The sequence below is a fragment of the Corapipo altera genome, unplaced genomic scaffold (assembly GCF_003945725.1).
Source record: "Corapipo altera isolate COAL_440 unplaced genomic scaffold, ASM394572v1 268, whole genome shotgun sequence".
NCBI classification, from domain to species: domain Eukaryota; kingdom Metazoa; phylum Chordata; class Aves; order Passeriformes; family Pipridae; genus Corapipo; species Corapipo altera.
Window position 1 is genome coordinate 1,464,452 of NW_020884901.1, and position 25,543 is coordinate 1,489,994.

Here is a 25,543-nt window from a genome sequence, read left to right on the forward strand (position 1 = left end):
ATTTAACTGCAGTCACAGTTACCCTTATGTCCATACTAATCGTAATTTAATGTCTTCTAGCCACTCGAGCTTATATGTGAAAAATCTATAGGTACTTGTAATAGACCTTTGGGCCCTGGGGAAGCGTTGCGACGAGTCATGGAGTGTTTGGCATCTGGAATTCTGCTTCCCGGTAAGGGGCCAAATGAACCCCAGGAACACAAGGGGTTGATCAGCCAGCTTTAAATTTAGCTCTTGCTGTAGGATTAGATGAGAAATGCCTGCCTTGAACTCTGAATCTGCTCTGGACTGAAACTAATGGTTTCTTGTGTAAAATTAAAATTAAAAAAAAAAAAAAAAAGGAGGTTGCATGGTGGTCACTGTGTGAATGAGTACTGCCACTGCAGGAGAGGTTAATGGGGGACGAAAGGAATGCGCATAAATTAACCCCGATCTCATTAAGAGGTTACAAATAAATAGACTATGTAGCTGTCCAAATTATTTGGATTTTTTTATTTTTAAACCTACTGCTTTCAGTTCATGTTATCACACACGTGCAGCGTTACCCTGCTAAGTTCTCTGGCCACTACTGCAAGGATTAAAACCTCGGGGTCAGCTTGCTCTGTATGAGGTCTGGCTCCCTGCTGGAGAAGGTGTGCTCCCCACTCTGCAGCAGCCAGTCCCAGCCTTCAGCATTCCCTGTCAGCCCCTGTTTCCATATTGCTTCTCTTCCCTCCCAGTAATCCCTCTGCCTCTCTCTCCCCGCCAGGAGGGCCGGGTCTGCAAGACCCCTGCGAGCGCGAGCCCACGGACGCTTTGTCTGACATGACAGTGCAGCAAAAAGAAGCCATTACACACAGTGCCCAGGTAGGACACCCTGCAGATGGACTGCAGCAGGGAGAGCAGCTCATCAGCACCAGTTCTCCTCTGCCAGGGGAACTTATTCCATGGCAGTCCTGGCAGTTCTTGTGGGGTGCTACCCTGGCCAGGTTAACCCCCCAGTTCAGGAGTGCAGGAGTTCAGTGTGTGTGAATCCCCTCAGGCAGTGGGATTGCCTGTGCCCTGCTCACATCCCACCTCGGTGCCTGTGGCACAGAGCCCGGGGTGGGCTCCCCTCAGGGAGGTGCTGCCCCCGCACCCACCCCGTGTGCCAGGAATTAACCAGTTGCATATTTTTGGACAGTGGCATTCTCCCCAGCTGGAGAAGCTGTCTCCTCAGAGGAGGGGGCTTGTGTCTACAGACTTATCTACAAACTTGGCCAGCTGATGTGCAGTCCTGCTGGGATGTAACCCCTGTTTCTCCTGTCCCCCCGCAGCATGCCCTCAGACTATCAGCCTTTGGGCAGATCTATAAGGTGTTGGAAATGGATCCCCTCCCATCCAATAAGTCATTTCAGAAATATTCCTGGTCAGTAACTGACAAAGAAGGTAGGTATCATTTGTTCCAAAAATCACTGATTGGGCAGTAAACTAGGGGTTAATTTAGAATGGGTGAAGTTCCTGAGTTATGTGCTGTGAATGTGAAGTAGAGGCTTTTCTTTGTGTTATATGCGGGGTGATTTTTTTTTTTAAATAATTCATAGTTAGGAGAAAATCTGGAATTTCTGTTCTCTAGAAATACCAAGAGAGGAGTGGGGGTACAGCTACAATAGAGCTGATTAATTTCTTTAAGCAGAAAGAAGAGCAGAAGTAGCATTTGATTCTTATGCTGGGAAGTAAAGACTGTAAACTGTCAAAAAGCATATAATGAGTGTCCATAATAAGAATTACCCAAGGATTCTTCCTAGAAAACAATATACATCTAATAAAAATAAATTTCCACTTGTATTTTTTGTAAAAACCATACTGGTGGAGTTCTTGCCTTAAGAGTAACTGTGGAAAACAGCCCTGCAGGTTTGCAAGGCTTGTCTCCCACCTGGTATTGGCCACAGACGTCCTGCCTGGCCTGGTGCACTGAGCAGTAAACCAATATTGGCTTCTGTGCAGCAATAAGAGAGCTGTGACTGATGGATGAGCTCTTGTCACTATAAACAAGCAAGGAACCGTGTGGGACTAATCAGACTCCTGCTGTGGAATGCTGTTTTTCTAATGGCATATCCATATTACAAGGAACTTTATACCCCAGGTACAGGCTCGTCTGCTCTGAAGAGACCCTTTGAAGACAGTGTCGGGGATGACAAGGATCCAAATAAAAAGATGAAGCGTAATCTGAGGAAAAGTAAGTGCAGCACTTCTCCATTCTGTTTTCAAAGATCTATTGTACAGGGGGAGCTGCTTTAAAAGCTTCTCTGTGTTGGTGTGGTAGAGCATGTGAAAAAGTCTTTGGAACAAAAAGATGTTGTCTCTATCACCCCGCATTTGGAATGTCAAACACATCTCTTACTGTGCATCTGAATTTCCCCTGACATGTTTTACTAACTGAATGATTTGCATTTTTAACTGGGATTACCCATCAAGTTACACTAGAATTGAAGTTGTCCAAGCAGCTGAGGGATTTTATTGATAATGTCCCTATACTGTGGGTTTTTCAAAGTACTGCACTGACTTTGCTGAGTGAAGATTGGACTCTGCATTATTACCCTTCTTGGTCTCCCAAGACCTCCCACAAAAAAAAAAATAAAAATTTTTGGTCTACAAAACGTTAATGTTGCATATAGGCACAGACTGGAGGTCTCTTGGCGTTGCTGGGATCCAGTCCTTCTGGGGATATTTGCATTGTGCTACCTGGGTGCCAGCTCTGGACCTTGTTCCCCACTACCTATAAAACTTGTTACTCCTTTTATAGCAGCCAGGAAGAGTACAGCTAGCTGCAAAAGAGTTGTGTTAATATAAAAACGGGTAATTATAGTTGCTACCCCAAATTAGACTTATTAAATAATATAGTTTATATTAAATATTATAGTTTATATTAAATGATATAATTAATCTTATTAAAGCCTTAACAGTGTTATGGCTCTCCTCACCCTCTGAGAGGCCAAGGGGTGGTTTTGCTCCTTGATACAAACAGAAGGCACTGAAATGCAAACTGTTTCATTTTTCTGTTCATCTTGTTTTGTTCATTTTCCTTCCCCCTCCTTCCCCCACCCTTTCTACTATCTCGTACTAGTACTAGATAGTAAAGCAATAGATCTCATGAATGCTCTGATGAGGCTGAACCAAATCAGGCCAGGGCTTCAGTATAAGCTGCTGTCACAGTCTGGTCCAGTCCATGCCCCAGTCTTCACAATGTCTGTAGATGTTGATGGTACGACTTATGAAGCATCAGGACCTTCTAAGAAAACAGCCAAGCTCCATGTGGCAGTGAAGGTAAGGCAGCCTCAAGTAATCTGCTAACCCCAGATCTTGGGACAGAGTATGAAATGTGGATAGAACTAGAAATATGAAACCTCAAAATTAAAAAAACATTGGATGAAGCTGATCTGCTTCCTGTGTGCTTTAAACACAGCTGGGCATGGTTCAAAGAGCATCACTGGTTTTGTGCTGTTGGGGGGCAGAACTTGCCAGGGCTCTGCAGGTCAGCTCATATTGCAGTGGACTGAATGTGGTGGTCAAGTCCTGCATGGGGGGGATTCAGTTGAGTTCTGTTCTATTCCTTCCTATGTTGGTCTGGAAACAGCATGCTGGTGGCTCCCTCTTTCTCCCCTTCCTTCTGTCCATTCCTGGCTTGTGAGCACCTGGAAAGATGGAGTTGTTTCCTGGCCTCAGTGTCTGAAAGAGTACCTTTGTGTACTGGGAGGAGCAGTGGATGTAAATGATGGGTCTCCAGTCAAATTTCCACTAGGACTGTGGTCTCATTCTGGGACGAGTCAACCTGCTGTTCTTCTTGGGGGTGCTCTACATGACAGCAGTGGCAGACTGGAACACCCAGTGTGAGCATCACCCCACATGTGGTGCTTGGGGACGTGGTTCAGTGGGGGCTTGGCAGGGCTGGGGTAACCCATGGTTGGATTTGATGATCTTACAGGTCTTTTCCAACCTAACCGGTTCTGTGAAAGAACCTTTGTTAACAGAACTGCACCTCTGACAGGAACAGGCCCATCTGTCGTTCTGTGCTTTGTTTTGTTTTGAACAAGAATTTCCTTTTCAGAAGCTTCATCTGGCAACTTTCTGCTTTCCTTTGACTTCAGTTTTCAAAATCCCATTGTCCTATGTGCTTTCAAGTTCAAAGTGTCCAGAAGTATCTGAGGGCATGTGTTGTTCCTCCAGGAAAAGTAGCTCTCTGCATGTGTGTCCTTCCAGACCTTCTGCCTTATTCTTTTTATTTTGCCTCCCTCCCTGCAATTGTTAAAAAAAAGACCCAAAAAACCCACTTGCCCTGAAAAGCTGTGACTGCTCTGCCCTTGAACCTCTCTGCATCAGCCAGATCTGTGCTGGTGCCGACCCAGCTCTGTTTTCTCTAAATTTACACATCAAAACATCCACGATTCAAGCCAAGAGGAAATGGGTGGTGTGGTAGAGACTTGCTTTTTTTCTTTCTTTCCTTTCCTAGCAGATCCAGGCCCTGCCTTCCCACTCTTATAACAGGGAATAATGTGACCATTTCACTTTCTAATCTGACCTCTTTAAAATGCAGAAGCCCTGAAAATGCATCCAGATGTTCCCCGATGGCATGGGAGCTGAGCCCGGGGTTACCTGTGCAGTTCTCAGCTGAGGGTTGGAACAAAGTGATTTTTGCAGACTTTGTTCTTGGGACTAAATTTTCAGCAGAGCTTCAGGTTCCTCTCAGATTCCTTTACTCTGGTAGCTCTGCACGGCTGGGTCAGGAAGCTGGTTAAGGGAGAGGCTGGCCTTGCTAGTGGAGCATGTTTTTGAAGGAACTGAGCTCCAGAAGTACCATCTTGTACAAGGTTTTAATACTCACAAGACTGTTTGCCTTGTTTGCCCCACAGTCCATCTCCTGATCTGTCCATAGACACAGAGAGGGGAAACATCATGTGTGATTGGGCTTTTAAACAGTGTCTTTAATCTCTTATTTTACAAGGAATTCTTGAGATGGTGAATGATGCTCATGAGTAATTGCTATCTTTGAGACTAAAATTCTTGTTTGTGTTGATTCCACTTTTAGAAACCTGGAATTATTTTCCCATTGATACTGTATTCCCCACTGATATCCATTGAAATGGTTATCTCCATTTTAAATAGGAGAAAACTACCATTCTAAGCAATCTGCTTGTATTAAGTGTATGGATGTTTTTTGGTGTTGTGATCAGCTTTGTATTTGTTCCTGTCCCGCTGCCTCTGTCACAGTTCATTTCCCGGGGCTTTGTTGTAGGTTTTACAAGCCATGGGGTATCCCACTGGTTTTGATGCAGATGCGGAGTGTGTGAGTTCTGATGAAAAATCAGATACTGAAGGTAAAAATGAAACTACGTCTTCAATCTCAAGCAATAATACTGGAAATTCCACAGCGGACAACTCTGCTACCCTAGAGGTGAGGACTGCCTGGAAGGTACAAGTGACAGAGAGATGTGGGCTTTGGGTTTTTGCTTTTTACTGGGGTTTTTTCCTGTTCTTCTACTTGTCAAGATATTAAAACATGAATTTCTTCAGTTGGGAGACACTTAATTTCCAGACAGTGTGTTATCATGGATAACTCAAATCACATACATGTTTAGTCCACTGAGAAATTTCCAGGGAAAGGGGGTGTTTTAAACCCAACTGCCTTGTTTGTAACCGTGGCTGAGAGCATTCCATTGCAGGCTGATCCGCTGGTGTGCTGAGATCTCAGCTTTACCTTCCTTGCTCTCCAAACAGTAACAGATATTTCTGCTGAAACACGTGACCCGGGGTATGAGACTCCTTCAGTCAGAGCTGGGCAGTGCCAGGCCGTAATTAGACAGAGCAGAGACGTGTGCAGGGTTGGGAAGGCTGGTCTGTCCTCTCCATAATAAACCCTTCCCTTTCAAGGAACTTGACACCACGGCCCCACCTTCAGCTCTGCATTCTCTCAGGGTTGTAGTTCCAAGTTCAGGTTGTGCAGGCACCAGACCAGGCCATGAGGACACTGCCCTCGCTAACAAATGGCTGTGACTTCTTTGACACCATTGTTTGTCCTCCTGCCCTTCTTCAGAGACTTCCCACGTGCTCTGCCAGCACAGCACATCTTGCTGCAGCCAAGGCAGTGTTACCTGGGATACAGGTCTGCACAGCTTTGGCCACCTTTTGAAGAGATAAAGGCTCTAAAGTAACACCCTGAATGTCTCTCTAGGTAAGAACTCAGGGTCCCATACTCACAGCAAGTGGCAAAAACCCGGTGATGGAGCTCAATGAAAAGAGAAGAGGTCTCAAGTACGAGCTCATCTCTGAGACTGGGGGGAGCCACGACAAGCGCTTTGTGATGGAGGTGAGTGCAGCAGAGCTGCAGTTGTGGGGGGTTGATTACCATGGGTCAGAGCCCCTTCCTGCTGCAGATCAGGGTACAGTGCAGGCAAGGATGTTGGTCTGTAAGGCATTGATGAAGATGAGGGAAGCCTCACGTGATTCCTGTCAAGGAAGGCTCCAGGGGATGGGCTAAATCCAGTAGCCAATAGATTCTGCTCCTCTCTGAATTGCACTTGTGGTTTCCAGATTCCCAGTATATGGGATACACTGGTTCTCAGGATAACCCTGGTATCCTTTACCAGCTTCATATCTAGAATGAATGGAAATTTGTCACATAAAACACAAGACGATTTTTTCCTCCTCAGGTGCTCTGTGGGTGGCACCTCAGCCCAGTGGGTGCAGTATGGTATTCCCAGAGATCAATACTAGGCATAAACTCATGTCTCAATTTTCAGGTAGAAGTAGATGGGCAGAAGTTCAGAGGTGCAGGCCCAAACAAGAAGGTAGCAAAAGCAAGTGCTGCATTAGCAGCACTTGAAAAACTGTTTTCTGGGCCTAATGCAGCGAACAAGAAGAAGAAGAAGATTCTTCCTCAGGTAAGAATTGTTACTTGCTTTTTGGACTGCTTTGTTATCCCAGCTCTGGATTGTTTTTTGATACAGGAGGCAACATTCTAGTAAAGTAAGGTTAACACAGGCTGCTGTTGTTGTGAGGTGGTTGTTTGTCTTTGGGGTGAAATCCTGGCCTGCTGCAGTGGGTTCAGGAGGGTAAGACAGAAGCCAAGACAGTACTGTAGGTCGAGGAGAGGAAGCTTGTAAGGAGGTGGGAAAAGAGCAGGGAGGAGCAGCAGAGAGAGGGTCAGAAGCCAGGGGTGTTCAGTGCTGACCAAATGTGAGGTAAATAACGGGGTCTGGGTGAGGGAACTGCTGGGCTCTGCAGTCAGTGCCCAGGCAAGGGGCCTGCCGTGCTCCTGTCAGTCACAGCCTCCAGCACAGACTGCTCCAGCCTGTGCCCAGCCAGCCTGGCACATCTGGCATGTTAAAGAGCTCTCCGAAAGGGGTCATTTAATGCAGGTGGCCTTGTATTCCAGCAACACTTTCACTCTCTGAATTGCTATTTTTTGTCACTCTGGGCAGACTAAAGGGGTTGTCAATACAGCTGTTTCTGCAGCAGCCCAGGCTGTTCGAGGCAGAGGACGAGGTGCTTTAACACGAGGGGCATTTGTCGGGGCAGCTGCTGCTACTGGATACATAACACCAGGTAAGGCACCACACTCAGAGCTGATACTTTAATTTTTGTCTGCCAGGGCATTCTTTTTCATGTGTGCCAGTCACCTGCGTAAGTGATTTCTTTAATCATCTGAGATGAAGCAGAAGGCAGAATTCATGGGGCTCTAAATAAATCAAAGAGATGGAAAGCTGGCAGTGCGTGTCCTTTAAAATGAGTGTACAACTTGAAGCTTGGTGTGCACAGAGCACAGTTATGGGCATAATGGCTTTCCTGGCTTTATTATTTTATGATTTGTCTTCTTCATAGTTGACTGCCATGGCACAATTCCCAAAACTCTCTTCCTACCTAAGAACCTCCTGGATCATGTGCTGTTTAGCATTAGGAGTGGCCTTCCCAAGAAACCCTTGTGGACATGAAGTTGGGAGGCTCCAGAGTCCCTGAGCTCCCAGAAACTTTCTAAATGAACTGCACCTGGAAGCATCTATCAGTAGCTTCTGTGGTGGCCAAAAATAAAGGAATTTCTGTTCATACTCTGGCTGATCTGGAGTCATGCATTGTTCTGATAGCAGAAACTGCTTTGGAAGTCCAAAGGCTTCTTGTTCCCATTTCACATTTAACCAAGAAAAAGTTAACAAAACGGACACTTTCTCCTTCCCCTTACTTTTCAAAGTGCATTTTCTTTGTGACTCTACAGCATGTAGATGACAGGGAAGGGAATCCAGACATTGTTTTCACTTGTTTTAAGAACCACAGATTTGTAAGAATGAGATGCTGAAGATGCCTTAGTCAAAGCAAATCCAGTAGCTTCCAGAAAATAACACTTACATTCCTCATGCTCAGGTTTTCAGATTACAGCATGAGCACTAATTACACCCTCCAGCAGCTCAGTGTGCCAACAGCACAGCCCTGTTGTTTGGGAGCCTTCCTTCCTGGCACAGTCAGCAGCCTGCCGTCTTCATTGTTCCTGTATGGTCATGTCATTTTAAATATTAAAAACCAGTAATTCATTTTTAATGGCTGTTAACATTGTTTTTGGAACTGTCTGTCTGCCTGAGGAGTCATTTATGAGACACTTTAACCTGCCAGGGGCATGCTTCTTGCCAGTGTGGAATTACTCCAGAAATAAGTTTAATTTCCCAGTTGCTGCAGGTAAGCTTTTATTGGCCTTGGCCTTCACAGATTATTTCTCTCCATCCTCTATTCTTGTCAGAAATCTCTTGCTTTTTGTGATGACACAAGCAATCTCAACAGAAAAACCCCCTGTAGAGCCTCCATGAACCACTGAGATGTAGTGACGACCAATGTTGGTGTTATCTCTGTTGCTCTTTGTCTCACTCCAGAGTCACACTTTGCTCTCTGAGGGAAAACAATCTTGCTCTGTTTATGTGGAGGTGTTCAGGTGTCCTCTGTGGAACTTTGTCTGCGTGAAATGCCAGAGAAAGCAAAATTCACAGGAGCTTTACCACTGGGGATGTGGCATTTGCCACAGGCATACAGCATTCCCCTCTTCATAATGGAAATTTAGGAAAATGACTGTTCTGTGCATAGACTGCACTTGTGTTTTAGGAAGCACATAAGCAAATATGGGATCTCTGGGTCATGCCAACTCTGTGCTCTGACAGTGCAGACTTGAGGGATTCAGCTGAAAAGAAAATGCTGAGGAAAGGAAATAGGGAATTTAACTCTGATGCTGAGGCTTGAGGCAGTCCCTGGGTAGCTTGTTCTTCAGGCCAGTGCACAGGATGTTGGTGTTTTGGTGTCTGTCTTTGCTGCAGTCCCCTGCAGGGTGCAGTGAGGTGTGCCTGACCCTGTCTGTGTTTCCCTGCAGGCTATGGAGCACCGTATGGGTACAGCACAGCGGCGCCAGCCTACGGTAGGTACACACTGTCAGTAACACCCCGAGCCTGGGCACAGTGGGGGGGGCTGTCCACGGGTGCCAGGGCCAGGAGAAACTCGGAGAGATTAAAGCTCTTAAACCATGACAAAACACTCTTATGCCATAACCTTGTGGTTCTTTTTTGGTTGGAGTAGCTTTTTGCCTCTGCTTTGCCTGGTCTGTGGAAGGACTGCTTGTTCTAATTGCCTGTTCCCTTTATACTGGAACCCAGTGGAAGTAGTTCCCTTACTTTTTACAGCCAACCCGTGCTCCATTCAAAGACTACCGAAGGGCCTATTTCAGCATCTCTGACCCACATTTAGCTAAGTGGCATTACAGTAACGTTGGTGAAATGTTTGTCCCCAAGTGTAAGTGGCTTGTGGACAAATCTCCCTTAATGCTGTCAACTCTGTGAAGGCTATGGGCAAATACACCCCCACCCCCACAGGCTAAACCACCACTGCTTGGGACAACAGGATGGGTTTGGGTTGCTTGGACTGTTAGTGACAGACTGAAGGCAGCCAGGACATGGTCATTTGCCACAATGCTTTTTACTATGAAACGTGTGATATTAGGCTGGCAAAGCACTGGTTTCATGGAGATTGTAAAATGAGCTGATGACCAGAGAGCTGTGATGGAAGGGTTTTTCTTAACTTGGCTTCTCCCTCCCTCCCCACTGGCTTGTTTGACGCTGGACTAACAATGCATTCCTCTAACCGGCCCTTTTGGTTACTTTGAATGAGGTTTATGTGGCAATGGGAGCAGAGCAGTTTGGAGTCAGTGATATGTCCTGGCACACACAACTGAGCCCCCCAGAACCAGTCCCAGCAGCCTGTCCCGTGGCAGGGACTGCTCACAGCCTGCTGCTCAAAGGGCCAGCACTTTTCAAGGCCTGCACTTTTTCCTATGGGAAACTTTGGCTTTTTAGCATTTGCAGTGCTTATTCCTCCCAAATCTGTGTCACTTGGGCAATGCCAACTCCCCTGATACTATTATAAAAGTTTGGAATATTTTGAAATGTTGATTTCATGACTTTTACAGCAGTACAAGCTCTAAGAAGGGAAGAATGCTGCTGCTTTATGGAAAGTGTTTGTTTTGCCTGACTGGGACCAGCTGGTCCAATTCTGTACTGAAAGGGGATGGAGGATGGGCCCACGGGCTGCACTCAGTGTGGAATTATCCCCTTAAAACTGGAGCAAACCTCTCCAGTTTTAGACCTGCTGACTGGCCACGTGCTCTGACAGAAGGGCAGCTGGCAGCAGGGCTGTCCCATGGAGTGTTGTCCTTTGTGGTGCATCACACGAGGAACAGCTACGTGTTTCCTCAGGGAAAAATGAAAGGAAATTTAGTTCAGGGTATGGATTTTTAAAAAATCCCCTTGGTTCTTTCCAAGCAACAGTCTCAGAGGATAACCAGGATGAGTGGCATCTGCATGTCTGTATTTTTACAAGCAGTGACACGCTGTGACATGTGGAATCCTTTCCCTGCTGCAGACAGGAATGCAACTGTTACCAAATTTCCTTGCAGCTTTTCTTGCTTTTTTCATTCATTCCTTCTGTTTTGTGGGATTTTTCCTCTTTTTGCCTATTTTGGGAGCTGGATTTTAAGCACTTAGCTGTGTATATGTGACATACCACTGACTTCAAAGCATTGTGGAATTGGATGCCCCCATTTTTCACATAAAGAGTTTCTGTTCTTAATGTCTTATGATTGTGATGCAAAGTTCTGGGATAATGCTTTTTGGCTGTAAGGTAAACATGTCTCTTTGCCTTTGTAAGCTGTTGCATGTTGGGAAACTTCACTTTGATCATCTGGTGCTCTGGAATACCTGCTGTTGCTGCTTTGTGATTTCTAAATGGATACATAGGTTAAATACTAGAATTTAAATAGGCAAGATTAAAACACCAAACAAACGTTTAATTGTGCAGAAGTTTGTGAGGCCACAAGAACTCTAAAATAATCATGAAATCAGGCAGATGTTAATCTTTCCAGATTTGCCACTTCAGTACAGGAGAGGGAATGCAGAATAAGGAAGCAGATGCAGAATTTACCGTAGGTGCTTGATTTTTGGCTGACCTACCTGGATGCTGATCAAAACTGCTGAACAGTTTCCCTGTGAGTTGTATTTTATGCACAGCAGTGCCTGTCTAGAATATCTGCAGTTGCAACTGGCCTGTGAAATGAACTCAGAACGAGCTAGTAGAGATTAATTACCATAAAGGCCATGAAGTAGAGCTTCAAGTCCAAATACACACTCTGCTTTTGAGAATATCACTTCCTTTAATTTTACCAAACACCAGGACAAAAATAAAAGCAGACTTTAAGCCAACCATCTGTCTGAAATAGTGCAAAGTGGTGAAGTGTTACTGTTCACGGGACTCTGCACCCTGAAATCCCATTGACTGACTGATCTGGAAAAGGTTAATGAGAACACTACTGTAAAGCTCTTATCTGACTTTCTTGGATTGCTGAACTTATTTGGAGTCCTCTCCCTTTCTTCTCTCTGTAGGTTTACCCAAGAGAATGGTTCTGTTACCAGTTATGAAATTCCCAACTTACCCCGTTCCCCACTACTCATTCTTTTAGCAAATGGCAGAAGCTAATTCCTATTGATTGAACAACACAGTACAGTACAGAATGTTAGAAGAAAAAAAGCCTTTTTATCCTGTTTTCTTTGAACACATACTTGAGCAAAGTCATTTGTAAAGAAACATCTTTTTCCTACTTTTTGATTTTAACAAAATGCAAATTTAGTTCTCTAAAACTTGAAAAAAATGTTCTGTGAAATGTTACCTCATTTTCAAATAACTTATACCAGCCTTCTGTTATAGGGAAGAACTAGAAGCTTAAATCTTACGTTTTAAATGAAGTATCCGATTATGTAAAATTAAATTTGTGAAGGATGTATAGAATATAAAACACTGATCACAAATAAACTGTTTTGTTGTAACACAAGAGTACTGCCTGTTTCCTAATGCAGTCACACAGACTCAGTTAATGACCTGTACTTGCTGTAGGGTAATTAAATGCAGGGCATAGTTCTTTAAAAAACAAAAATAAAAATTAAAAAAAAAAAAAATAAACCAAACCACATGATAGAAACTTTACAGTTAACATTTAACTTTGTAAATATTATGGTGTGTAATAAACTTAGTAAAATCTGGGTTAAAATATTGGTTTATCTTATTTTTTATAGTTAAGCATCAGTACCTGAGTTTCCTTATAGATCAGCATACTGTAACTGTGATTTTAGACACAGTCTTAATTATCCAAGAAGACTTTTCACTCGTACACAAAATGCTGAAAAACAAACAAAACAAAGGGAATTAATCTTAGGCTGTCTCTGTATAAGGCTGCATTCTGTGAAACAAGTATTAAACAAAGGAAGTTCCCACAGAAGGATTTGTTATGCAGTTCCAGGGATACACGTTACACCCGTATTGCCCAGAGAAAGGACGACACTAATGTCACAATCAGGTTCTTCAGAGCTCAAAAGCTGCTTCTTTTCCTTTTTTTTCCGTTTTTACCAAAAAAAAAAAGAGAAAAAAAAAGAAAAAAAATTTCACTTGTTCTTGTGGCCTTCTTCACTTTTGAGATTGTCTGCCCACCCTTGATTTTCCATCCACCATTTCTACAGAAAGCATTTTAGTTGTCAATTGTGTATTAAACCAAAGGTTCTCCTTTTCCCCCTTGCATTTATAAGAATCTAAAGCAGCAACAAGGTCCCCATGAAAACTTGCTATTTAATTGTCCCAGTTCTTGTTGAGTGCTGCTGTGAAAAGTGACACACTTCAGCCATAGGCCAGTACTTTCTAAGAGTCGGTGCTCAAACCCAAAGAATCCTCTTTTCCATGAGGAGTGTGTGCACCTGTCTGAAATTCCAGGACAGGTCCCAGCTCCACGGTTGGAGTCTCCATGGATTGTGGACTGCTGTGGGCTCTGATGAGGGATTCCAGTGGTCTTTATTAAGGTATCACCCCACGAATCAGCAGCGTTGTTGGTTGCACTCTCTCCTCAGCCCTCACCTGTTGCTTTTCCATAGGCTGGCTTTAGTTCCTGCTCTTCCAAAGATTTGCCTTTATCCCCTGTTCTCTAACAGACTCTGCTGCTGAGGCAGGGGGAGCTTTGTATATGACAAGGGTGTAAAACCAGTGCTTAAAGCAACGTAAAGTTCCTCCTCCCCCACACCCCCTTTAGAGGGAAAGAAATATTAGAAAAGCTGAATAAGGGGTGGCTTACAGAACAAGCTGCTTTCCTTGGAATTACCTGCAGCTGTTATTCTTAAGCTAAGTATTTGTGCTTAGGAATGTGTTTCCATTTCACTGGGTTTCCTTCTGCCGGAGCTCTCCTGCCCTTGGTGCTGGTGGTACTTTAATAAGACGTAGATTCCTGGCCAGGAGGGGTGAGCCTGGCGTGTCCCCCCGCGGCAGCGGGAGCAGAGCAGGGCCTGGGGATGGACCCAAATTGAGGTGCTCAGAAATCACTGATCTGGTTTGCTGGCCTATGGATGAAAGGAAGCCATCACGGAGCAGAAAAAGCATGGCTGATCAGAGCCCATTTTTGTTAATCAAATATTCATTAAAGGAATCTTTCCTCCACACACTTCCCCCCCTCCCCTCCTTTTGGAGTTCCCCTAATTGGCAACTGTTTGTAGTTTCTTTTTTTTTTTTTTTTCCTGAATCCCCAGCTTTGTAAAATTTCAAACAAAATATTCTGCGAACCAATTCTATACCATGAACATTCGTAAGCCAAAAACTTGTTCTTATTTCAAAGACAAGAAGGGCGCTATGCTCTTTTCCAACATGATGGCAGTCATTTCAGACGATTTACAGAAGTCATTTTTTACTTTTTGTCATTTGTTGGGAGTTACTAACCACATTGTAAACTTGCCCCCTTGCTGCATATTTTACATTTCTCTGCTTTACTGAAAATATGAATGAGCTGTCAGTTCTTTGTTTAGAAAGTGGTAACCTTGGAAGTGTTAGATGTTTCAATACCTTCAAAGAATTCAAAGTGCCCATTTTACAATGAAAATTCCACTTGCAGCTGAAAGAGCAGAGAAATTTAAATGGAGCTTTAGCCTCAGCCAGTCTCAGCAATTAACGTGAGGTTTTTGCTTCTCTGCTCTTCTCCCACTGTAGGTGGTTTTTTCATTGACAGTCCCTATTGCCAGCCTCTCAGCATCGCACCTTTTATTATTCACTTGGGCCCTCAAGATTTCTTCTCTGACTTCTAGAACCATCAGGTTGTGTGGCTCCAAATGGCATTTTGTACATGTCTTAAAAGCAAGAAAAAACGTGGCTCCTTTTGAGGTTTCTCAACTTCAGACATGGAATCTGAGCTTTTTTCCTTTTTTTCTTTTTTTTTTCTTTAAAGTGTTTTTCTCACTTCTTGAACTTTGCTCCATGTAACAAAAAGCAATACTTAGTCCAAGCCACAGTCCTCTCTTTGGGTACATAGCAATAGATGTGTATATACTTCTGGTTATTTCTTTACACTGAAAGGGAAAGATTGGTGTGTCGGGGGGGGAAAACCAACCACCAAACCAAGGCACAATCCGGGCCGAGTGCTGCTTCAAGCAGTGACATCTGCCTGGACTTCCACTCCTGAAGTCCCTCTGAATTTTAATACTCTGCTCTATTTGCATGTCTCCTATCCAAGTTGCTACAGCTGTGCAATGGTCCCTCCTGAAGCAGCAGTGCTTTGTACCATTGTGTATGTCAGCAGACATGAAATGTAGCAAAAAGGTAGAAGAAAAAAACAGAATATATTTTTTTTTTTCCAAAATATAACTAAATGATATCTTCTCTCTCTCTCTCTTCCCCACATCATTGATATGAGGCACAAAAAGGGTAGGCCTAAACTGGAAAGTCAAGTGGATTGCTTTTGTGTCTCTTAAAAACCATCACCAAATGATAGGAAAACACAGTATTTGGGAAACATCCAGTTCAAAAAACTCTGCTGCTCTAAATTTACTGAGGTTTTTTCCTCTTGAATATTTGTATGTTGATACTTTGAGATTGTCAATCAGCAATAATTGAAAGGTGAATGTTTTTTTAAATGGTATTGGAACATCTATATGTTGCAGCTTAAGACTTCTAAGCAGTTTTCAGCAGGTTAATTCCACTTTATTCTCATTCTCTCCGGACCTTCATAGCCATATGCACTTGTATAAAATAAGCAGAAATGTAGTGACTGTAAGCTGAGATCCTGATATAAAAGGTAAGAGATTTTATTTTCAGCTTAAAGAATATTTTTATTGCTTTTTTTCTAAGAATCTCATATATCTGTGACAATCTTGTATATGGCGCGTTTTTATTATGTCTTGTTTAACTCGGTGTTTAAAGAGGTAATACATAGGTCTGAATCCCAACTTTGTACTTCTCAAGCCCAATTCAAATACCCCCAGTTAGAAAGAAAATATTACCTAACACTTTTAAGAAATTGTTTGGATTTATCAACAGACTGTTCTCCTTCAAATATTTTTCTCTTGTGTAGCATAGAAAGCTGTATTGATACTGCTCTGTCAGGCCCTGCATTCCCTGCATCCCTGTGGATACCTCTGGGTAGGTACCAAAGCCAGGCTCTGAAGGCCACCCCTTGGTTCTGGGGATGTGGGAAGGGTGACACTAACGAACTGCTAACGAGAGAAATTATTTCCCTAAACTATTCAAGCTAAACTCCAAATTAAGAAGGAAAGACTTTGATGATATTACAGTTAAAATCTGCAGAGATCAAATTACATTAGGCCAAATTAATTCAGGAAGCAGCCAAGTTTGCTTCCCTCCTGCGGGTGCAGAGGAGGGGAGGAGGGCAGGCAGGCAGGGATTTATCTCTGCGTGAATCATTTGCTTAGCTGTGGTTTTCTACAGCTGGAAATCAGGATACAGCCATCCATAAATAATTGTTTTCAGTTCTGTAGTAAATGTTTTAACACATTTTACTTGGATTAAAATGGGTTTGGATTATGACCCATTGGTGCACATGATATGTGTAGTTTTAAAATACTAATTTTTTTATTTGCCTTTTAAACCTTGCTTTATGCAAAGTTGCATAGTACAGAACTGCAGAAGTGCAGTACTTGCAGAACTTGAAGTTGCTGGAAACAACTCTTTTTATATAAAAATGCTTAAAAAATAAAAAAGCAAAAGGGAGCAAGTTGATGACAATGTAGCAGCATTTTAGGGTCTCGATTCAGTGATTAAAACATAAAAAAACCTGTGACTGATCACAGTTTATAACGGTATCAACCAGTCTTGGTACAGACTATCTGCATCAAAATTCAAGAGCAAATATAAACTGTGTTTGATTTTAATCCTGAGCCATCAGATTCACTAAATGACTGTGTGTGTAGGTTATCCATAGCTCAGGACATGTGCACAGAATTACAGGCTGATAAAGAGCTGCTGCTCCTGTGGGCAGGAACCTGAGCTCGCAGGTGGCACCTGGGGAACTGAACTTGAGGAGCTGTTGCAGGGGCTGGCCCTGGCAGCACAGACCCCTTCACTGACACTTGGAGGACAGCTGATGAGCCATCAGAACGTCCTTCCTGCTCAGGGGTGCAGGTTTCCATCTGTTATCTTCCAGGTACAAACTCGGGGCTGGGTCTGACACTCCCTTAAAACTGGGCTCATTTTTCATCCCGCCCGGCCCGGCGGTGCTGATCCCAGAGCAGCAGCTGATCCCAGCGCAGCAGCTGCTGTGCCTCCTTCAGACAGGAGTTTAGATGCATTAAGGTGCATTATAATGAACTTCTCCTGAGTATTCCTTTCCTAACTGCTGTCAGCCTGACAAGCACTGTCCAGTTCAAGGACTGATAATAAACATCTTGCCGACTCATTTGATCTGCTTCTTCGTGGACTGTGCTTGGCAGGTTAATCCATCTGTGTTTCTTTCCATCAGAATTGCTGTGACTATGAATTTCCCTGTTTTTCTGCCATCATCCTTTTCACTCTTGCAATCCTAAGTATTCCACTCTCCTGCTGGTTTTTTTTTAATTCTTTGTTGGATCTTTTTTCTCTAAATTCCTCTAAAACACTGTTGTTTGTAATGCAGTACTTGTGTCTGAAATGTCCCCTTGCCTTTGCTGCCTCCCTTCCCAGGTGGAGAGAACCTTTTCCTGACATGTGAAACAGGGTACTTAAGACTCCTGAATCCTGGGTTCTGCAGCCACTTGGAATCAGAGATCAGACCCAAGAGTGCAGGATTGCCTGGGAACCCCTCTCATTGATGTGGAACTTGAGCAAAATAGCCCCATGTATTGAAGGGTCACAGAGTAGGCTTGTAAGTGCCTCCTGATCTCTGGCATTTGAGAGAGCAGCCAAATTCTGTCAGTAGGTTTTAACCTAACTGAAGTATCAGGCTATTATCTGATGAGTAATTTGGGTAACATCTGCTTCATCAGTGTTGCAACAAGCACTGTTTTGCCAAGGCAGACCTAGAAACTCTTTTTTGCAAAATGCTTGTGGGTTTCCTCTGAAAAGCCTCCTCAGAGCAGCGTGGTGTGAAGTGCCTCTGCTGTGAGGTTGGAGGTCTGCATTAGGGCTCCTGAGCTTTGTACTTCGGTGTGTGCCCAGCAGCCAAACACGTACCCCTGGTTCCATGTGCTCTGTGCAGCTGCCAGGATCGCTGCCCATTCCACAGCACCTTCCCAGGGAAGCACAAATGTTATTTCACAGTTTGAATTTCTGCTTCATGGAAAAGAATTCTGAAGAAGTTCCTTTCAATTAGTACATCTATAAATAGGAGAGCAGGGAAAGTCTGTGCCTGTACACTACCCACCTCAACGCTAGTTTTAGCTAACCAGATGATCGTGTGTATTTTGGGAGATGGTGTCTGGCACTTAAAGGATTAAAAGAAGCTGGAGATTTACAATAAGGAACTGACCTGTTTGATGTGTTATCTGTACTGGAGGTGAATGGCACTGCTGTTGTCTTTGGAGTAACATCTGTGAGCTTTGGGGGTCTGCTTCAGTCCTACTTTGCCAGCCACAGGAGATTCCTCCAGCCACGTTCTACCTAGAGGAGGTTTTAGAGTAACCAGACTGGTTTGGAGGGCTTGGCTGGCTCAAAGCATGGGCTGTGATGCTTCCTGCCATAGTGTCCTCCCTCTGCCAGTGCTTGCTGTCTTCCCTAAGCACACATTCAGGACTTGGAACATGGTGACCTTATTCCTGGGCGTGGTGCCAGGTGGATGGAGGGAGGCCAGCCCATGCTCATGAAGGGAATGTGGAACACGCGGCCTCGGTTGCCCAAGCAATTTCTGTTGGACACAGTGCCCAATCCAACCCTCACAAAGGCAATTTAGTGCCTGGGTAGGTGGTTCCTAATCTGTCTAATTTGCTGTCATGTAGCCAGTGTGAGCTAATTAGATGATTCAGCAATTGTCATGGCTCCCATTTAATGTGCTGTAAATGCTGCTGCCACAACTTTCTCTGCTGTTAAATACCTTTGCTTCTGTACTCTGTCCTCCTGCCCTGCCCTTTCTGATCACCTTCTAGTATCCCAGTAAATAGCTGATTCTCTCCAGTGACGCAGCTGTTACACAGGAGTGTCTAGATTCTTAAAAACTTTTAACCAGACTATGAAGCACTTCAAAGAAACTAGTTTTGCTACAAATATTTCAACTTATTCATGTGCCAGGGGACTATTTCTACTCATTTACAAAGATCTGAAAACTAGTCCAGGATCTCTGATCTCTGGAGACAAGGATTCTTTCTTTGAGAACACTTGCCTTCTAGTAGGAAAAAAAGATTTAAAGTGTGTCATACTCAATAGAAGACTGTGCCCTAAAGGCCCTGAAAGAACTTAATTGGGAAAAAGTGCACAGATCTAAAATTGAGGCTTTTTGCTTTCATTGAGCTACTGAGAATAATTTCCCTGACAACAAGTTCCTCAGATTATTAGGAAGTAGAAAATGCAGGAGGAGGTGCATGGAGATTTTTCAGCTAGTCTAGGAAAAAAAAATCTCCTATTTGTTGGCTGTTCAGCTACGGAACATCAAACTCTTGTCATTTCTTAATCTCCACAGTAGCAATAAATGTGAGCAGCTTTAACGTGCCATCCCTGATCCAGTCCCAGCAACGCCCCAGGAGAGTGAGCCTGGCAGTCCCTGTCTTTTCAGTCACCAATTCCCTGAAATGAAGTGTCCCTTGCTTCATTTGTAATTCTGCATCTGCACTTCTGAGAGCCAGTCTAGAGGTGGGATTCCTGAACACCTCTCCAGGTCTGTACAGATGAAGAGCAGGCAGACAAGACAGTACTTCAGTCTTTACTCAGACAAAATGGCAGGTTTCCCTCTCCTCTTGTGCCAAGATATGCTCACTGGGTATTAGAACTTCTCGCCTTTAGCTAAAGTCTCAGTAGACAGCTGCCTGTTACTTAATCAAGGGAAAACTATGTCCCAGCTTCCCTGAGTTCCAAGTCACAGAAGCAGCTTACAAAAACAGCTCCTATTTCCGGTGGCTCTGGGAAACAGCACAAGACTCTGCGGCTGCAGATTCCTCTGGATACATGATGGGATGTGTAAACATGAAGTTCAGACTGTTGTTCTCAGTCGTGAAGCTGCCTAAGACCTCCCCTCTCTGGCATCAAAAGAATGAAAATGAGCTCTGTGCTGGGCTCACTGAGGAGCTCTGTTAGGAAGGACTCTCTGTCTCAAAAAACAGTAACTCGGCTCCAGTGTTCAGCACACAGACCCTCTCGGGCTTCCTGCTGAATAATCTAGTGAAAAATGAGACACTTTATTGACTTGTTTAAAGCAAAGCAAAGGGACAGTGTAGTTGAATCTGCTGTCTATACAACAGGAGACAGCTTGTCTAAGGGCTCGTCGGGTTCATTCCACTCTCAGAGGAAATTCTGCTCGAGTCATTGTAGAGCAATTCACGGGAGAAACTGGGCACAGAAGTCCTGGGCCTCTGGACCATGGCAGCAGGTTCCCCTGCCCTTTCTTTGCAACATAAACCACATAAGCCAGTAGTGAAGTATTTGGCATTAAAAGAATTGTTACCATGAAGCCGTTTCATTACTTAACTCCAGAGTTATGTCTCCTTAGCTTTATTTGTGTCATCTAAATCCACACTTATTTATGTCCAGGTATCCTCCAGCTCCTGACACATCTTCCTTCTTCCCATCCTGCTCACAATAATGGGACTGATTCACTTGTTGGTTTGTAACTGTGTGAGATAACATAAAAGCACAAGTAGGACACATCTGCCTGTTCCTCTCTCCAGGATCTCTTAGGAGGAAGGGTGCTCTTTCTGCCAGGCCTGTCTGATGCTGTGCAGGCAAGGCAGTGCTCCACTGTGAGTGGTAGGAGTTAGGTAAGAGAAAAGGTCATCACACAGTAAGATTTAAATAAAGTGGGGGTTTTCTCCAATTCCTGTGACTGCATGAAACATTCAGACCACGTGTTTTACCTTGATTTTTAAGAGGAGCTGAATGTCCAAAAGTGGTGTGTGGGGATGTGCAGTTCTAAAGCAGATCTCTGAATTTAGACGTTGTTTTATCTTGTATTTGGTGCCTTAACTCTGTACAATTTAAGGTCATATATACTATACCACAGGTAGTTTAGTAGTAATACTTGAAAAGAACCCATCAAGCCTAGTCTATAGAAACTCTTGCACAGACTGAAGCCTTCTCAGGGGGAGAGTACTCTTCCATGTTTAATTAATAATCTACCGATAAATTAGAGTTGTAAGAATGTAAGAGCATATAAAAATTTTAAGAACAGAGACTGAATTTATCTGATTTCTAACTTCAAAGATTTGAGGCAATAAGATAATTAAAGCTACATTCTCTTCTATGCTGTGTAAGTAAACAACATCAAAATGTTTTCTCACCAGCCTGAAGTGCATGTTTGTGAAAACCTCTGGACTGTTATCTCTACTAGAACAAATCACACTTAATTGTAAAAGGCATTAATTGAATGTAACTGGCCATCCTTCACTCATTAGTACCGGGGAGCTGGAATGAGTAAGAGTTGCAATTCACTTTTAACTGATTAAACTTAAGCCTCATTCCTGCCCCTTACCTGGATCTAGAAGCTCCAGCTGCCTTCTGCTGCTCTGCAGTTCAGGAGGTGTAGTGCAGCTCCTGCTCGAACACCATTTCTGAACACATCTGGTCCTGGCAGGACGGACTGTGGAGAGAGAGAAACACGGAAGTAGAACGTCCTTCTCCAGTCTCAGGTAGAGCATCACAGATAGGAAGTTGGAGGGAAAGTTGCACTGCCTTTTCCAAGTCCATTAAGAGTCTGTGGTTTATGTCTGCTGTGGAAAACCAGCAGCTTTAGTGTTCTAAAGGCAGGGGCAGATGGCATTGCTTTTTCAATAGTTAGTAAGAAATAAGAGGTTTAAGCTATCCATACAGCTAAAAGCTGATAGTGATGTTGCTACAGGAGATTAATTTTTTTTTCTGTTCAGAAATGAGTCCAGGATTGCAGGTTTTCCAGAGGAGGAACACAAGAAATCCAATCATCAAATTCTTTTTCCTGATGCAACCCCACCCAAAATAAGGAGGCAGCTGCAGGCAGTGTATAGAGCATGCAACTGAATTTTGGGAGGGAAAGGAATAATAGTAATTTCCCCCTAGAGGAATACTAGTTAGTTATTTCTAGAGTGCCCAGAGTATTCTAGACAAGCTGCCTTTACAAAAAGGAGCAAGGCAACAAGGGAGAGCAGACACTGCTCCCACAACTACCTGCTGTAATGTACCAGGTCACCAATATTGGTGTAACTAGCTATGACAAAGTAGGTTCATCTTACCAGCAAAACGTATTTTGACATTCTATCCACTTCTATTTTTTAAGCTAAAGGGGAGTTAATCATAGCACTCATCTGTTTCGAAGGGAGTAGAGCAGAAGGTAAGTTTTAACTTCATACTTCGAAGCTGCTATGAATAGATTAACAGTGTTCCATGGAAACAACCTGATATACTTCTTTATTTTCTTTGTGCTCCATTTCTGTGTTCTTGGAAAAGCACAAGCTTGTGTAAGCATAATCAATACAAAGTTACTCAGGGTACTGCATCATCCCAGCAGTGGACACTAACCACATCTTAAGTCAACAGGCACATATAAATCAAGCTTAATTAAGAGGAACAGGACATCTTGGCGAGTTTTGTTTTACTGCTGGCACTGCTACAATTTACTGATCTATGCATACCAAAATGTGTGTATTGCTGCACTCCCAGCAGAACTGAGGGAGTTCTGTAAGGGCGTCCTGTAAACTCACAGAGTCAGTGTAGGAGAGGCAGTATTTATTCTTCTTTCATTATTTCCACAAAGAACTGTTTCTGAGCAGATGGAAAGTGATGCTGCTCAAAGAAGAGAATGCTGGAGAACAGCATTCAGAGCAGTACAGCTTTTGAAGAGTTAGTGATCATATGAATTTAATTATGAAAATTCTGATTTGCTGTACAGATTATTTCCTGTGTTTTCAAATTCATATCACTGCTTCCCTGCTCAAAAATAACAGGATAAAGACAAGTGTAGTTTTCTAATAACATCTATCACATGGAAATCCACATCCACTGGAGGAAAAAGGAGGCTGTACTGCAGAGAGCATGTTCAACTACAGAGCCATTCTCTGGGCAATGCTGCATAATTTAGGAGTGGGTAAACACGCCTTCAGGGACAACACGACACAGAGCAGATGGTTAAAACAAAAAAAAAATCACAGAAAAAAGCCTCAAAGCTTTGTCCAGTCATACATTCAGTGTTCCCTGCCAAAGGGACAGGTACATTCACAGGCGCTTAGTGAGTTATGTGTCAGGCACCACAAAGGTCCTTAAGGACAAACATTTTGGAGCCAGTCTCCTTTTGGACAGAAAAGGGAGGAAGTTGACTCTGTCTTCCAGTTCCAAGGTGCAGTGTCTTATTTCTAATCCTAACCCTAAGTCAATATTTATTGATCCAACTGACTAAGCTTTTTAGGCCGACCAGCTCTCTGCGAAGCAATCCTGTTCTCTTGAGCCTCTGCAGGGGCCAGTAACTGGTGCTTAACTACTGCTCCCACTGCGGAATGTCACCGTCCTCCCGCTGCCCCAGAGCCAGGCTGGGACACTTGCACTTCTCAGAGAGCAACACTGCTGGGGTGGGGGCTCTCAAAAGCACTGAAGTACTACAGCAGAGCAAGTCCCAGTGGGCTGTGTGCTTTCTGAAGTCCTGTCTAGCTCTCAGTGACAAAGCTGAGCATGAAACCTGCGCTGCCAAACGCACCAGCCCCTTGCTGAGGAGGACATGGATGGGAAGCAGGCTTGGAAGTGGAGATTTTGAGGAAAGGCTGTCCTTTTCCAAATCCAATCATAGGCTTTTTTTTTTTTTTAATGGTTGAGCTTTCACCCACCAAAAGTCACCATCAATCAAATCAATTAAAATTGCTGCTAATTTGGGTTAAAATATCATCACCTTTGTATAACCCAAACCACCACCATCCATCCATCTAAATAATTCCTAAGCAAAGACTCCTCAGGAGGCAGAGCCCTTCTGACAGGAGATCTGGCAGTGCAGTATGATGTGACTTCTCTGATGACAATTCCTTCTCCCAGACAATGAAAAGACAGAGGCAGTGCTTTGGGGCAGTGTTTCATGCTCAGCAAGTTTGTAGAGAGAGGGAATGCAATTCTATAAATCACTTGTACTGTATTTCTGTTTCTAGACTTGAATGAATTTCACTTTTCCTTTGTGGGTCAGCATAGTAAACGTTACAGAAAAGCTCTATTTTTCTAAATCTCTTTCACCAATAAAGGTCTGACCTGCAGCCAACAGATGGATTTATTTATCCATAGAGGATGGAGTGTTTATTTTTACACTAAGATTGGATATGGATTGAATACAAAGAAGTATGACCTTTAAACTATCTAAACCTTAAGTACTATGAATGAATTCCACAAATGAGTAATATGGTAGACAATTCAATCTTTCTTCCCAATAAATCTCTATCAAAAGAAGTTACCCAGAATTAAACTTCCAAATGAAGTACAAGAGATCCTTGTGGTCTAATTACAGACCACTTTGAAAATCCTTCAGTTTTCTCCCAATTTGTAATCAGTAAAGAACAATGATGACTGAACTATTCCTGACTATACTCTAAATAAAGAAATTTCAAATAAAGTAATTTGGCAACAACCGTAGCTATTTATAGCATTAAAAATGTGATCTGAACATCCAAATCTTCTTAATTCGGAAGCAGTTGAGTGGGAAGAAAAATAACTGCACACTGAATTTTAAATTGAGCTGTCTCTACTCACTAGCCAAAAAAGCCTGCAAATGTCAAGGGAATGCTCTCTGTACATTCAGCTGCTTCCTCCCGTGCTGCTGTACCGTCCACTCGGCTTCATTTGGCTTCTGTGCCGTGGTTTGTACGCCACCACTGTTCCTGACTGTACACAACAGATCTGCACTGTAACCTCGGGTCATGTGCCACTGATTGTAACCCAGTGCTCCAGACTTCTCTGTACAGAAACCCAGAACCATGTCCCATTGCTTCCAATAGCTCCAATAAAGGCTTATCTCTGCAAACAGGAATCGCGGCCTAATGATTGGGTTGGGGGTTTGGTTACAGAGAGGGAACTGGCTTTAAGGGATTTCTGAAGCCTGGGAAGCCAAACCACAGAGGTCCATGAACCTGAGTCAGGTAACAGGCTCAGCAGAAAGGGAGACAGGCTTCTGAAGGCTGCAGTGTTCGCAGAGATGGAGATGTAAACAGAAGGCACATTTATGCTGGACCAAGCAGAATGCATTCCTTCACAGAGGTGAGAGTGAACAGAGCACACAGGACTGCAACTGTGCAAGGGCTGCTGCACACAGCTAACTCTGGGGTTTGCCTTGGAGGCAGTTACAGAAAAGCCCAGAGAAGGCTGTGATGAGATTAGCCAGGAAGGGAAAAAAACTGGGCAATTCCTAGCATTTAGCTGATTAGAAACACCGGCTGTCTATTTTCTAAAAAGATGAATTCCCTGTACAAAGAACAAGTAAAGTTCTCTCAAACTTTTTTCTTACCCTGGAATATACAAAGTAAGTCCAAGTGTCTAGAGTTACAGAACCCAGTTTTACTCTTGAAGGGAAGCTAGAGAAGACATTTAACATATACTCTTACTGTTCTTAGAAGTGTTTTTACCAGTCTTGAAATGCTGAATT

At 43.5% G+C, this 25,543-nt stretch overlaps 1 protein-coding gene across 15 annotated transcripts in view; it reads left to right on the forward strand.

Moving 5' to 3' along the window:
• The window catches only part of STRBP (spermatid perinuclear RNA binding protein), a 36,917-nt gene extending 11,986 nt beyond the window's left edge, over positions 1-24,931 (forward strand). For 2 of the 15 annotated variants that reach the window (XM_027649700.1, XM_027649701.1), the window contains exons 7-17: positions 61-172; positions 749-846; positions 1,296-1,407; positions 2,105-2,197; positions 3,086-3,285; positions 5,252-5,410; positions 6,188-6,322; positions 6,756-6,896; positions 7,437-7,560; positions 9,359-9,403; positions 24,658-24,931. In XM_027649700.1, coding sequence (XP_027505501.1) covers positions 61-172; positions 749-846; positions 1,296-1,407; positions 2,105-2,197; positions 3,086-3,285; positions 5,252-5,410; positions 6,188-6,322; positions 6,756-6,896; positions 7,437-7,560; positions 9,359-9,403; positions 24,658-24,812 — 1,374 coding nt within the window. In that variant the 3' untranslated portion in view covers positions 24,813-24,931. Of the gene's footprint in view, positions 1-60; positions 173-748; positions 847-1,295; positions 1,408-2,104; positions 2,198-3,085; positions 3,286-5,251; positions 5,411-6,187; positions 6,323-6,755; positions 6,897-7,436; positions 7,561-7,836; positions 8,133-9,358; positions 9,404-11,915; positions 12,364-14,547; positions 15,629-15,904 lie in introns of those variants that run through there. The other 13 variants (XM_027649705.1, XM_027649706.1, XM_027649711.1 and 10 more) reach the window with 12 other exon arrangements.
• The last annotated feature ends 612 nt before the right edge of the window (positions 24,932-25,543 follow it).